Source organism: Aphanomyces invadans (assembly GCF_000520115.1).
Source record: "Aphanomyces invadans strain NJM9701 unplaced genomic scaffold supercont1.26, whole genome shotgun sequence".
NCBI lineage: Eukaryota > Oomycota > Saprolegniomycetes > Saprolegniales > Verrucalvaceae > Aphanomyces > Aphanomyces invadans.
Window position 1 is genome coordinate 94,164 of NW_008580171.1, and position 13,175 is coordinate 107,338.

A 13,175-nucleotide genomic window follows, 5' to 3' on the forward strand; every position below is an offset into this window, starting at 1 on the left:
GTCAAGTTAATTGATGGCGTTGAGGGATTGGCCTTCGACAAATGGCTCGAACGAAGCAAGCTACCAAGGCCACAACGGCGCGTGAAAAGCGGAGCTTGGTTGACGAGCCGCCGAAGCAAGAAGAAACTGCAAAGAAGCATAAGAATGCCAATGTGACCAATTCTCCATTGAGCGCTCTGCTCCAGGGGATGTCGATGGAGACTTTCGACAGCGAGTATTTTGAAAAGAAACCTCTGCACATCAAGGACATCTACCCGTGCTCCGGTCTGTTTTCCCGAAGTTCTCTGTTGAATATCATTGCAAACGAGTCTCTCCGCCACAACGACGACCTCACCGTCACCGTGTACAAGGACGGCGTGCGGCAGAACTTCGAGCCTCCAGAAGACGATGACCATGACGGCGTCGCCACGTCTGAGCAAGTGGACAAGCTCATGACTTCTGGATACAGCGTCCAATTCTACCAGCCTCAGCGATATCAGAAGAACATCTGCAACATCAACGCTGCATTGGAGGCCCACTACGGGTGCCTAGCAGGGGCGAGCGCTTACCTGACGCCTCCTCACGCTCAAGCGGTAACGCCATCAAGCGTGTGCAAGTGCGACTAACTTTGGTGTAGTTAGCGCCGCATCATGACGATGTCGACGTATTCATCTTGCAAACGGAAGGCTCGAAGCACTGGAAGCTCTACGAACCGCTGGTTGAACTGGCTGGCGAGCATAGCAACGATTTGGATCCATCGATGCTGAAAGACCCGATCATGGAACTGACGCTGGAGGAAGGCGACATGCTGTACTTTCCCCGTGGTGTTGTCCACCAAGCGTACGCTGCTCGTTCCAGATGACCGAACTCATGACGTTGCGGTGTATTCAGGTCAACCTCGGGCTCGTTCTCTACCCATGTCACGATCTCCATTTATCATCACAACTCGTGGGCCAACTTTATGGAAGTCGCGCTGCCGCAGGTTCTGCGGCGCGCGTTCGAAAAGGACGTGGAATTCCGCAAAGGTGAAGGAATTAGGCGTGCGAGCATGCCTCATCCATGACACAGGCCTTCCGCCAAATTACCTCGGGTTCATGGGATCCCAGTTCAAGCCATCGACTGCGAATGCAGCAGCCTTCACCAAGCATTTCCACGAATTGGCGGTACGGTCTGCGCAATTTCGTCCCTCACATGGTCGTGTTTTAGACCAAAATGATTGAGCACGTGAACGAAACTGATCTCCACGCGGCCGCGGACGTTGCCGCGCTGGATTTTGTCAAACACCGGTTGCCGCCTGCCCACAGCGCCATTCGAAAGTGCCACCTCAAGGACACGTTAAGCCTCCACTTGCGTCATAAACGTTTCTGCCGCATTGTCCTTCAAGATGACACGGTCACGCTCTTCCACGCCGTGAATAATTGCCGGAAGCACCACATGGGCCGATGCACGTGTGATGAAAATGAAGAAGACGACGAGAGCGATGACGACGACGCAGACCTGCCTCCCATCGCAAACGGCATCACTTTCCCCCTAGAGTGTGCCCCCGTGCTGCTGCATCTGTACTCGGCTGGCGAAACGTCGATCGCCAACATGCTCGAGCGACATGTTGCGGATGAGGATTCCATCCGAGCGGTTATCTTCCGACTCATTGCGGAAGACATGGTAGAACGCTCAAAGTAAAAGCAACCTTTCGAGAGTGGCTGTACCTTGGGTGTTTGTATTCGGCTTGCAAGATGCGCATGGATGGTTGAGATGGAATACAGAGCCAAGTGCGTTCATGTCTCGGCGGCGGGCGTTGTCGCTGGAGGGTCAAGCGGCTGTGACGATGGGGCGGAAATGGTTGGTTTGCCCGGCGACGTTTCCTCTGGAATGGAATTTGGTGGAAATGCAGGCGGCTTCTCGCCTGACGCAGCGTCCTTGGAGAGCGATGGCGGCAGCTCAGTCGGGTCGGGACTCATATTGACTGGATGCATGTCGTCGTCAAGCGAAATGCCGTCAAATGACGGTGGGGCGGGAGAGTCAACGACCAGCTTTTCCAAAGTCACTTCCCGACCACACCACGCCCAAAACTGCCGCTCGATCGCAAACTTAGCATCTGCAGTGTATGGTCAAGAAGGCTGATGAGGTGAAGGAGAGATGTGGACCTGGATGCGCCGCAATGTGCAGGGAAGAAGCATGCTCGGCCCCGTCCACAAATTCTGTTCCCATGCATTTCCATTTGCCTGGCTGAATGTCAAACGTGGAAACTTGTGCAACCATACCTCGATCATGCGGCTGCGATGCACGCATGTCCCGACGGACCTTCAAGAAGTTGACGTACTCTTCTTCGTGAAACGAAGCGAGATCCGAGACGACACCGCGTTTAGGATGTCGTTTGGACGAAGTACCAGGACTTCTATCGGTGTCTTCACGTTCATAGAAGCGATTCTGTTGTGGCTGCATATGTTAGCAGTCACCAAAACAATAACCAATGGACTCACGTTGTACGACTCGGCAACTTGGCGGTGGCGTCCCTCGTGGTAGGAAGCTCCGTGCCTCTGCGCACGTCATGAATTAACTCTCATGTGCACTTCATGCACATACCAGTCGCTGTTCATGGCCGCGGCGCCGATCCTGGCTCCATTGGAGCATCGCAGCGTCGTTTCAAGATTGTATTCCATGAATAAATAACCTTCACTACTTGATATTATGAAAGTTTCAAGCCTTCAATATTTATATAATTCAGTGCCAACCACATTTGCTGATTTGGTCAAGAAAAATGGCGGCAAGTCCGAGAACGTCCGGGCCATTCCTTTATGGAGGGGGTCAAGATCATGGGGTCTCGTTTTGTGTAGGCATGCTCTATGATGCGATGGACATGTCCGTGTCATATGGACATCGTAATGGAGACACGTTAGCTTGATCAGACTGGTGGGCGAGAATTTGGCAAATCATGACTCAACGCAGGTCGGAGAGATCGTGGGGGGGCGGAGTCCAGCGTCGCGAGAATCGTGTCACAAGTCAGGCAAGACGAGGCCCCATTCCTTTCAAGGGTGCATATGCACCATTGCGTGTGTCCAGCTCGAGGACGCGTTCGGGGTTGGGTCCATCTAGATATCCTGGTCGGAACGATGGCGGCTGCAGGGTCGAACGTGGCTTGTCCCTGCGTGTCTCGCGTCATTCCGATGCGGAACATTATTCATTAGACGACGACCTGATTGGTGGATTTCGAAGTTTGCTGTTTTGATTGGTCAAAATTGGACAACCGCGACACTTGGCTGAAGAATCGACGAAAAATTTTTAAAAAAATATTCCGAGGTCAGGTGTGTAATTCGAGACGATGGAGAGGGGCTCCACGGAAACCACCACCGTGCACAAGGACATGGACATTCCTCTTGCCACCACCGACGGCACCCACGTACTGCCGCTCCCTGCGATGCACACATTAGTGGAGATCCGAAAGGCGTTGATGACACCCTTCCTCCCACCGACGAAACGAGCTGCCCGTGTCAAGTGTATCGTCGAACACGATGCCCAGTTCCTCAAGGAGCTTCTTCGTGTCGCCGATCAATGCCTCGACCTTGATGATGACGAAAGCATGGAAATTCTCTTCCAGATCACAAAGTCTTTGAGTAAGTGCACGCGTCGTGAATCATGAAAACTCATGGGACGTGAGGTAGTTGAACTCTGCGACTCGACCGTGCTGCAACTTCTCTTGTCGGACGCGTTCTTTCTCGACGTCGTCGGCATCTTGGAATGCAACCCCCACACGATCCGAAAGATGTGTTTTCGTAAGGATCTGTCGGCGCACATGACGTTCAACGAGGTATGAGCATTCCACCTCTAAAACGCCATCCATGCCTTGCCACATGCTGAGAAGTAAGAGCAGGTTATCCCAATCACGGAACCACAAGTCGTGCAGGCCATACATTTAAACTACCGTATTGACGCGATCAAGGACAACATCTTGTCCCGCACGCTCGCGGACGGTTGCACGATTTGGCTCGAGTCCATCGTGAACGAGAACAACATTTCGATTCTCACGTATATATCCAACCACGAAGACTACATGGTGAAGCTACGATCCCTCGTGGCAGACCCTGCGACAGAATCCACTGGTCTCTTGCTTCTCCAAAATGTCATGCGACTGATTCAGGTCACCCAACCGCCATCCCGAGGTGAGCTCCTTCCACTGTTCAATCTCTATCTCACGCGTCGTCAGGTGTACCTCGTGTTCCCCACATGCTCAAAGCTGACTACTCGGGCATGAACCCTGTGTTTGGATCACTCCACCATGCACTCTTCCCCACGACGCTCCTCCCGACCTTCGCCTCAATCTTGACGCGGCCCAACGACGCCAATCGTCTCTTGGTTTTGGAAATGCTCCATCATCTCGTGCTGTTCCAAAATGGAGATCTCCTCCGCGTCTACATGGCCGACGAACGCAACTGCGACCTCTCCCTCCCCTTCTCCCTCACGTGGGAACCAAACCAATCGCTCCTCCTTGCGATTCTCGTCGCATTCGTCCAAACCGAGGCCGCGCGCGGCGGCGTCTTGGACATCCTAAAGCACCTCTTCCACGTCGTTCCTGGCCGCGATGACAAATTCCTGCACATGTTGTATCATGGCAACTACATGCAGTGGTGGCTCCACCTCCTCGGCCTCCCCGACCAGACCGGCCACCTGTACGAGCTGCACGCCTCCGTGTGGGAGGTCCTTACGATGTGCGTATCGCACCACGGCTACCGCATCAAGTACTTGCTGGCAAAGCTCCCGATGGCCCAGTATGCGACGGACGCGCTCTTGAGCGGCAACAAGCTCCGCATTCTGCACGTTGCGGCATTCCTCAAAGGGTGTGTCTTGCGCAACGAAACTTTCTACAGCAACATGGTCGCGACGCCGGCAATCTGGGACGCCATCCTCGACTTGCTCCAAGTGCGTACGAAGAACCCGTCCGCGGTCGTATCGGCTTTGCTCGACATGATCATGGCCGCCGAGGCGCACAACTGCCGCATGATCATGGAACACATTGTGAACCATGCCAAGATCACACTCCTGGAAGCGGCATACTCGGGGGTTGTGGCTTCTATCAAAGCAAAACTGTCGGACGGACAACCCGAACTCCACAATGGACTCACGATTCAGGAGGAAGAACGGTACTGGGCGCACGACGAGCAGACGATGGTCGTGGTGGTGGACGAGGTCGACGACGACGTACTGTCCGACACCAGCAAAGTTGCGACACCAGAGGATGAAGGACCTGCACTATCCCCGCCACCATTGATTCCCCTGCAAGACCGCGAAGAGACTGGCATTATTGCGAGTCCTGCCGGGAGTAGACTGTCCAAGAAGCAAGTGAAGAGCATGTTCTCGGCCATCCAGTGGAGCAGTCCTTCGAAGAAACAAAAGGTAGACTAATAGTCTTGTTGAATACATGAGATATTTAATGCCCATTGAGCTGAGTTCGCGCGTCCGACTGGCGTCGCCGCCGCCGTCGCTGACCTTCAAGCAGAACCACCACGCAACTCACGGATAAGGCCATATTATCCGGATTATTGGACATACGATTGAAGAACTAGAAAAATTCAAAAACTCAAACGTGATTGCGGCAATTGAGCGCGACGGCCGACTAACGACGGAAGAATGGTCGACGTGTTGGCCGAGTTCGCATCGACGCCGCTAAAGCTCAAGAATCCCGAGAAGAACAAACCTTCTCCTTGGATCCCCACGGGAAGATTCACCCCATCAAAGCGACCCTTGGAGGACACCTCAATGTCTTTTGCCACCCCGTCAAAGCAACGACGACCGGAACTGCGGCCTTCAGCATTGAAACCAGCCACGCCTTCTGCGCTGTGTGATCGAGGATATCGCGCACCGCATTCAACGGTGAAGGCACTCCCGTCATCTGCAAAGAATTCAACGATATCAGCCAACAACTCCACCGCCATCCAAGGACCACCGCCAATGCTAGCAGCTGCGTCTCCTTTCGAAATCGTAGGGGTGCCAAATCCACAGTCGATATGTACGGAGACGTACATATCGACGAAGATGTTTCGCAGCGCACATGCCGTGTCAACAAAAGTTGTTTCTCGAACCTCGCACACAACACCACGTACGCTCCTTTCGATGCCAGCTGACTCGAACGCTACCCTTCTATCAAGAAGAGAAACACCCCAACTTACAACTCTAAGCTCCCGACGTCCCCTTGCTCCAGTCTCACCCCAACAACCATCTCCAGCATCAATAGCCAACCAACTTTCCAATGACGTCTCCGTGGATAAATCAACTAAGCCATCGGCACCACTCGAGGCTAAATCTGCAACAAGTGCGATGATCAAAGGCAATTCTCTTCCTACGGCCGTTCCTGCACGTTTGAGACCACGTGCTGCCTCCGTTGGCACATCCAGACGTGTCCCTCCTGCACAATCTGCAGTCCGCGCTAGACGAAGGATTTTGCACCGGCAATCGACCACCATCAACACCTCCAGCACATTAACGACTCTGCCACTTTCAACTGACGAAAAGCCAGCGGTCCCAAGGCGCTTTGTTCAATCCAAGCTCACGATGGCACCCCTCTCTGCAAGCCCAGTGGTTTCCACAACGCCATGTGACGTGCCTGGTGCTGTACCCAAAATTTCCATCGCCGCTTCCGCCATCATCCCACCCTCAACGCCTGGGTTAACCCGATGTGTTCGTATGAGGAAGCCAGTCAGAACCGTGACCAAATCTGCCGAGATCATTCCTCAAGCCAAGCCAGTCCTGCGAAGAAGGCCGATTGGTTCTTCCGCACCCACTGCCCACCGACCTGTTGCAACTACTCCAAGATTAACTCAACCGCAGCAAACAAGCACAACCACACGCCTGGCTAGTCATCGCGTCGCCACTCAACCACTCGTCAAAACGGCCGGCGCAACGACATCGTCGACACAACTTGGAATTCAGATTTCGACAACAAAAAAGTTTGCGCAACCATCAACTCCACAAACGTCCTCGTCCGCATCACTCCCCGTAGCCTTCAAAACGCAACAAAAGGTGGATCACGAAGACGTGTTACAACTTATACCCTCCACTGAGCAGTCCACGGAGACGCCTCAATTGCCGACGGAAGACTACTTCCATTCAAAACCGCTTTCCGGTACAGAGTCCATCGCTAACAAGGAGGATGGATTCTTGGCTGAACACTGCAGGGATGCCCCGCCAACAATGAATCAACCCGTTGCAGAGTCAAATCTAGTTGACTGTATTGGGAATGTGGACGCCCCACCTGAAGCAGAAGCCCCGACGCTGTCGTCCACGGCACTGCCGACCGCCCTACCTATAGTTGTCGCCCCAGAATCTTCACTTTCTGTCGAGAACGACTCAACAAGCGCAAACATGGTGTCGATATCCCAGTTCAAGGAAGAGCTGCTCACAACCGGCACCATCACTGGGCACGTTTTCGCGCAATGTTGGGACGCTGGACTCGATGCCGATGTGTATACGTGGCAATCCAGTCTGTTTGTCTTGCTGGTCGAATGCGAGCAACTGTGTCTCCACGACTCGCGGGTTTCCCATGAACCAAGAAAGGTCGCTTTTCAGTGCTACGACTTGTCCGTCGTGGAGCTTCAATATGTGTCTGAACGCGGTAATTCCCCCTCGTGTATTCGATTTCCAACTTCACCATACTCATGGTCCTCTCTGAAGGAACGACCCAGCGAGTCGAAACGATTCTGCACAACTGCGAACGCCTCGTGCGAAGGCTGTCCAAGCTCACACAGACTCAAGTGCACCATATTCTCTCCGCGTTGGAGAAAGCTGGCGCCTCCGCCCCATCACCCACATATCGCGCCGCTGCCCGCTATTTCCGCACCGTCATGGACACCTCGTCGCAAGTCGTGCTCAGCCACATCTCCCGGTTGTCCAATTCGCTCGCCCGACACTACCTCCGTGTGATTTTTCTATATTTTGACGATCGTCTGAGCGAAGACAAGGCGTCGACGGTGGCCCTGCCCGACCATTACGCCCACCAGGACTTGGGGGCAGCAATCCATCGCGCTCTGGACGATCGACTTCTGTACGAAACGTCGCAAACGACGACCATGGAGCGCTACTTGTACGCCACGAGCGTGAACTTTTTATACCAAGCGATTCAGCTCGTGCAGCAAACGGCCAAGGACGCGTATTTGACCAGCTTGATTCGAAAGCTCCAAGCGCTGTGTCTTCGACTTATTCAGTACGATCTGGCCTGTTCACCATTACCTCCATGACGTGAAAAATGTTGCAGGCACAACTGCGACGACGAAGCTCATTTGTATCCACTGGCATCGCTTGCGACGTTTGAAAAGACATTGCAGAAGGAGCTCAGTACCATCGACATGAATCGAATCCGCCGCGAGTACACTGTGCCGCGATCTCCCCTGCAATCGATCCCGCTCCGTAAGTTGTTCATGTTCTTAAGTGGACCGCTTGTGACTGCGATACGTAGCGGACCAAGAATCGACACCGCTAAAGGAACGATACCGATCGGCCACGGCGTGCTTTGAATGCAAAGAAGCATGGAAGGACGTGGCAACGACTGTGCAATGTGCGGTTTGCGATAAGCGATATCACCTCAAGTACGACCGACCTCCACTGCCACCGCATCTCCATGCCTTCCTCTCATCCGACCCCTCTCGCAGATGCTTGTACCTGTCCCCGACGTTTCGAAACCTATCGGGCACGTACAAATGCCCCCACTGCCTCTAACTCTCTCTCTCGTGTCGGGACTTTCATGTCGAGCTCTCCATTCTCTTGTAACCCATCGACGCCCCTCGCTCAACCACCTCTCGATGAATCGATGTGGCAGTGGAGTTGCTTGTCGTACCGAGTACTTTGATTCTTACGTGCGACCTCGGCGCTTGTTACAAGATCGATTTGACAAAGGCGGGGGCAACCTTGTTGCGCTCGAGAGCGCGCTCGACCCGCCCACGCGCTTTATCGTCATGCTGCAGGCAAAGACCATCGTTTCAAGTCACGTGAATATGGACATCATGATCACATTTATTTCGTACCTCGGCAACGGCCTTGAGAATTCCCGTCGCGAGCTCGGGGACACGGGGGATGTCTGTGTTGACTTCGCACAGTTTGGTCAAGTTGTCGAGCATGTGGAGGCACTGCGTGATCTGGTCCACGCCGCCCTCCTCGGTGCATACGTCCGCGATGGCCTGGAGGACGATAGGCGTCGGCTTGAGTTCCTGCTCCAGCAACGTGTTGAGCGCCGGCATTGCGCGAACTCCGAAAACTTCGACGAGAAGGGATGCCGGGTGGTCCAGCAGCAGAGTCACGACAGACAGCAGCCCCGACCGTTCTTCGCACATGTAATTCAACGCCTGTATTGCGTTCTGCCTGGACGCGCTCACAAAGAGGCACGCAACCAACGGATCGATGCCGGTCGCGAGAAGTTTGGGCTTGGCCACTTCGGCCGTCGCGAGCGCCATGAGTGCCCCCGACGTGATGCGAATCAAGTCGAGCTCGGCGTCCCGACCGAGACTCGAGAACACGTGCTTCTGTGCCCCCGTGAGCACTTTGATCAACAGCTCCACGACGTTCAACGAGATGGCCTCGACTTTCCCTTCGTTCTACAGCAACGTGAGCCACACATTACTGCGTTTTTGTGCCTACATGCGTGGCCAGGTTCCACACGGTTTGCACAACGTGGCGCAGCAACTTGGCAGGAAACAAGAGCGGATTGTGCAAAATGCGGATCAGCGCTGGAACGACGTGCACTTCAGCACACGCTTGCGCGCCGAGTTGGGACTTGGTGAGCTGCGCAAAGATCTGGTACAAGTGAACAATGGTGGCCGTCGTGAGGGTTGTATCGGCCCCCGTCGCCATCGCCACGAGCTTCTCCCGGATGTAACTTCGCGCGAGGACAATTGGAATCCCTTCGCGATTTGTCGTCAAGTTCACCTGTGCACGTCAGCCATGCCATCACGCACAAAGGACATCCGCACCAGCACTTGGGTCGCCATTTCGATGCATGCAGGGTTTGCGTCAAACAACAGCGAGTTCAGGTTGAACATGAGGGTCGGATCTTTGTCCATCGCAACGAGGCCGTCGGCATCCCATGCAATTGCTACAACACTAGCACGTGAGGCGCTGGGTCGGACTGGTGCAGGTACCTGCGACGACAGTAGCTGCGCCCAAGCGAATGTCGTGGTTCGACACAGTCATGAGGCGACTCATGGAAGCGACAACTCCCGCCGCGACGGCCTTGGTTTTGTTTTCTTGGTTCGCCAACAGGTCGACAAGGCCGGTCAGCGCTTTCACGCGGTCCTCGTCCGTTAGCTCTTCCTTGAGCGAGAGCAGGCGGCAGTACCGAGCGATGTCCTGGCTCCCATACGCCCGAGACACGTCGTTCTCATTGTTTTCTTCGCGAAACCCGCTGCGATACGGGTATCGATCCTCCAAGTGGTCGCTCACGCGGTGCATGAGTCGCCGCTTTGCTCGGACGAGTGGCAACCTAATTTTAGGTTTTCTCCATTCCGATTGGAAAAAGATGAAGTGGTTGTTGCGATGGGACTAGAACGACGAGTGCCTCGGGGAAAACATCAAATCGCCCTCGAAAACATCCCGGGCACTGCATGAATCTCTCCCCCTCCCTTTGCCAAGCATAGAAGGGGGGAGATGGTCAGGATTTTTGAGCAAACCGAAGATCAAAAGTCGAGTCAAGGAGCCACATGGCACCTCCTAGCGGGATCCTTGAACGATTGCCCATCCATGAGCAGACTGGGAGGCACAGCAGACCCCTAAACGAGGGCCGCGATGCGCCATCTGCAACTCCCCGAATCTTGACCGTGCATCGTGTGCGGGGAACCGGCTGGAACGTGAACGTCCATGCTCTGAACGATTGAATGGTCCCGAGTCGAATGGTGTCGGGGACTCCTTGAAAGCACAACGCGACAAGTTGTATGAGTCGCTTCTCCTGGCGACACCTCGCGTGACCGATGCCCTGCCTCCCCCTCGACAGACGAGTAAGTAGTGCGACTTTACCACCTTGGTGGATTCCACCGATAAAGTCGAGCTATGCTCGAGTCTAGGCGACCGCGCCAACAACAGGCGTCTGTACACTCGTATGAAGCATCGCGCCGAGCAGTGGCATGGCTTTGGTGGCTTGGTTTGCTCCTACGATGTCTTCATTGGACTCCCGCATGATTCGTTGGGGACGGCAACAAAACAACGTCCACAGGGCGCCGCCAGCGACATCCGAAACTCAAGATACGCGCGTGAAGCAATTCCGATGTAGAGAAATACCTGCGACCTTACCAGTGCCGAGGAAGCGAGCCACGTCACAAGAGCGACCCAAGAAAGGACCAAGTCATTGTGCGCTTCCGTTGTGTCGGGATGAACATATTTCTACTTCTTCGACCGAGACAGGTTGGTCGTGCGACAGGCGAGCACATTGAGAACCGCGATGCACCGATAGTTTCTCGACGCCAAGATGCATCGCTTGACAAGAACCAACTCGTCAGTGGTTTGTGACGGCGGCACGCTAGCAAACGTAATTGTGCGACATTCATCGATCCCATGGCAGGTGCATCCCAAGTATGAGTCTTTCGCCCGCACTTCATGCAGATCATGGTCTCTCCTGCCGCCACAAACGTTGGATTTGATCCCACCAAGAACGGAGCATCCGATTTTTCAGATGTATGTTGTCATGCCAGTAAACGCACTCGTCGGATCGCAGAGGTGGTAGCTAACGCCAGCCGCACCGTCCGCTGGTTTTTTACTCAGCCTTGAACCCACACAGTCGCAAGCGATGACGAATGGACTGAACCACCGTGAAGCGCCACGAATTTTGTGTAGCCAGCGCAGTCCACCCAACAACCGTGGTTGCAGGCCTCGAAAAACTGGAAACATGCCGGCGTGAGCAGGCGCGACAGAGCCGAAGCTACCCATGCGGCAACGGCCTGCGAGATTGCGTCGGCGCATATGCTGGCCTGCGTGCGCGACTTCGGTCGAGTCGCGGTGCTGCGCTCGCGTTGTGGTGTTGTGAGTTGTAACAAATGGGACTGGCCAATCAGAGGCATCACACTGGATCCAACACGGGTCAAAAGATCGATCACTTTGATTGGCTCAAACAATCAGGTATTTCAACGAATCAAAATGCTCACAGACCTCATATTTTTCATTTGATTGGTGGAAAAGGCAAACCTCTAAATACGCTGTGCTGTTTCAATAGCCAATCCAATTCGTTGGTTCGACCACGCGAGCATCCTGATTGGTCGATTGGGACGACATCAACGACGATGAAGTTGACACTCGAGATCGGTGGGACTTTTTCAAATTCGGTTCGCGTGGATTGCAGAGTACTGGACGGCGACCGTCGCGCCCAAGTCGGCGGACGAGCTCGAGGCTGAGCGCTACCTGTTCGTCGTTCCCACCGGTTTGGACTTGGTCGTACCAGGACAATGCGCCAAGTTTAGCCGGCGGCACCTCCTGATCACGGCATGCATGGCCTGATTTGGCGCTGGCACGCTTTTGGCTTTCTCGACGTTGCAAGATGCCCTTGACGTGTATTTCTACAGCGCCAAGACCGACTCGTCTGCCACTGTGTTGTACCAAGCGTACGTTTGGATGGGGGTCTTTGCCGCTGTGTGTGGACCGTTCATGGAGCGTCGAGGTCCCCGCATTGGCATGGCCGTCTCTGCAATCATGCTGGCGGTTGGGTTCGTCTTGGCACAACGTCTTTGTGTTGCTCACAATGGGGTATCCCTACACAGGCATGGCACGCTGACGATTTGGCACAGGTATGGCGGGTTCTGCGGCGGGGGGTTTGGAATTCTCTTCGTGTCGACCATGACTGCGACCCAGAAATGGTTCCCCGATATCCGTGGCCTCACGGCGGGGATGTGTACCTGCTCCTTCGGTGTGGGGAGCTTTACCGGGTCGTATGCCTTTGAAGCCATGCTATACCAAGGAGGTGCACTCAACAAGGTCGACATGGCGCAGAATATCCCTCACGTGTTCTGGACAACAGGTAGCTCGATCAAGCCAGTCAACTGTGATCCTCCACGCCTGTAGCTCTCGTGGCCATGACGATCTTGGCCACCCCTTGTGATCCGAACGCCCCCAGTCACGTTCGTTATGTACGGCCACGACATTCACGGGATTCCAGTCGGCAGAGCGCCAAGCCCGTCCCTCGTCCACAACGATTATCTTCAAATTGGTACATTTTGGTGAGTAAACGAGGTCTCGAA

General features: G+C 54.4%; 6 protein-coding genes across 6 annotated transcripts; 4 read left to right on the forward strand and 2 right to left on the reverse strand.

Annotated features, from left to right (window-relative positions):
• The first annotated feature begins 17 nt into the window (after nucleotides 1-17).
• On the forward strand, nucleotides 18-1,801 carry H310_10379 (hypothetical protein). Its single transcript, XM_008876755.1, has 5 exons — nucleotides 18-572; nucleotides 617-819; nucleotides 871-1,004; nucleotides 1,048-1,142; nucleotides 1,186-1,801. The coding sequence occupies exons 1-5, from the start codon at nucleotides 42-44 to the stop codon at nucleotides 1,657-1,659; spliced, it is 1,437 nt and encodes a 478-aa protein (XP_008874977.1). The 5' UTR covers nucleotides 18-41; the 3' UTR covers nucleotides 1,660-1,801.
• Nucleotides 1,755-2,610, reverse strand: H310_10380 (hypothetical protein; the record flags this gene model as incomplete). The annotated part of the gene is made up of 5 exons (XM_008876756.1): nucleotides 1,755-2,074; nucleotides 2,124-2,201; nucleotides 2,241-2,406; nucleotides 2,460-2,516; nucleotides 2,563-2,610. The coding sequence occupies 5 exons, from the start codon at nucleotides 2,608-2,610 to the stop codon at nucleotides 1,755-1,757; spliced, it is 669 nt and encodes a 222-aa protein (XP_008874978.1).
• Nucleotides 2,611-3,260: 650 nt separating this feature from the next.
• On the forward strand, nucleotides 3,261-5,411 carry H310_10381 (hypothetical protein). Its single transcript, XM_008876757.1, has 4 exons — nucleotides 3,261-3,590; nucleotides 3,639-3,784; nucleotides 3,848-4,136; nucleotides 4,181-5,411. The coding sequence occupies exons 1-4, from the start codon at nucleotides 3,299-3,301 to the stop codon at nucleotides 5,374-5,376; spliced, it is 1,923 nt and encodes a 640-aa protein (XP_008874979.1). The 5' UTR covers nucleotides 3,261-3,298; the 3' UTR covers nucleotides 5,377-5,411.
• Nucleotides 5,412-5,545: 134 nt separating this feature from the next.
• On the forward strand, nucleotides 5,546-9,077 carry H310_10382 (hypothetical protein). Its single transcript, XM_008876758.1, has 5 exons — nucleotides 5,546-7,582; nucleotides 7,642-8,170; nucleotides 8,222-8,373; nucleotides 8,423-8,552; nucleotides 8,616-9,077. Exons 1-5 carry the CDS (start codon nucleotides 5,602-5,604, stop codon nucleotides 8,680-8,682), a joined length of 2,859 nt encoding a protein of 952 aa, XP_008874980.1. The 5' UTR covers nucleotides 5,546-5,601; the 3' UTR covers nucleotides 8,683-9,077.
• Nucleotides 8,838-10,407, reverse strand: H310_10383 (hypothetical protein; the record flags this gene model as incomplete). Its single annotated transcript, XM_008876759.1, has 5 exons — nucleotides 8,838-8,921; nucleotides 8,988-9,554; nucleotides 9,598-9,885; nucleotides 9,930-10,051; nucleotides 10,098-10,407. The coding sequence occupies 5 exons, from the start codon at nucleotides 10,405-10,407 to the stop codon at nucleotides 8,838-8,840; spliced, it is 1,371 nt and encodes a 456-aa protein (XP_008874981.1).
• Nucleotides 10,408-12,224: 1,817 nt separating this feature from the next.
• Nucleotides 12,225-12,999, forward strand: H310_10384 (hypothetical protein; the record flags this gene model as incomplete). The annotated part of the gene is made up of 4 exons (XM_008876760.1): nucleotides 12,225-12,246; nucleotides 12,284-12,361; nucleotides 12,479-12,644; nucleotides 12,726-12,999. The coding sequence occupies 4 exons, from the start codon at nucleotides 12,225-12,227 to the stop codon at nucleotides 12,997-12,999; spliced, it is 540 nt and encodes a 179-aa protein (XP_008874982.1).
• Between the last annotated feature and the right edge of the window lie 176 nt (nucleotides 13,000-13,175).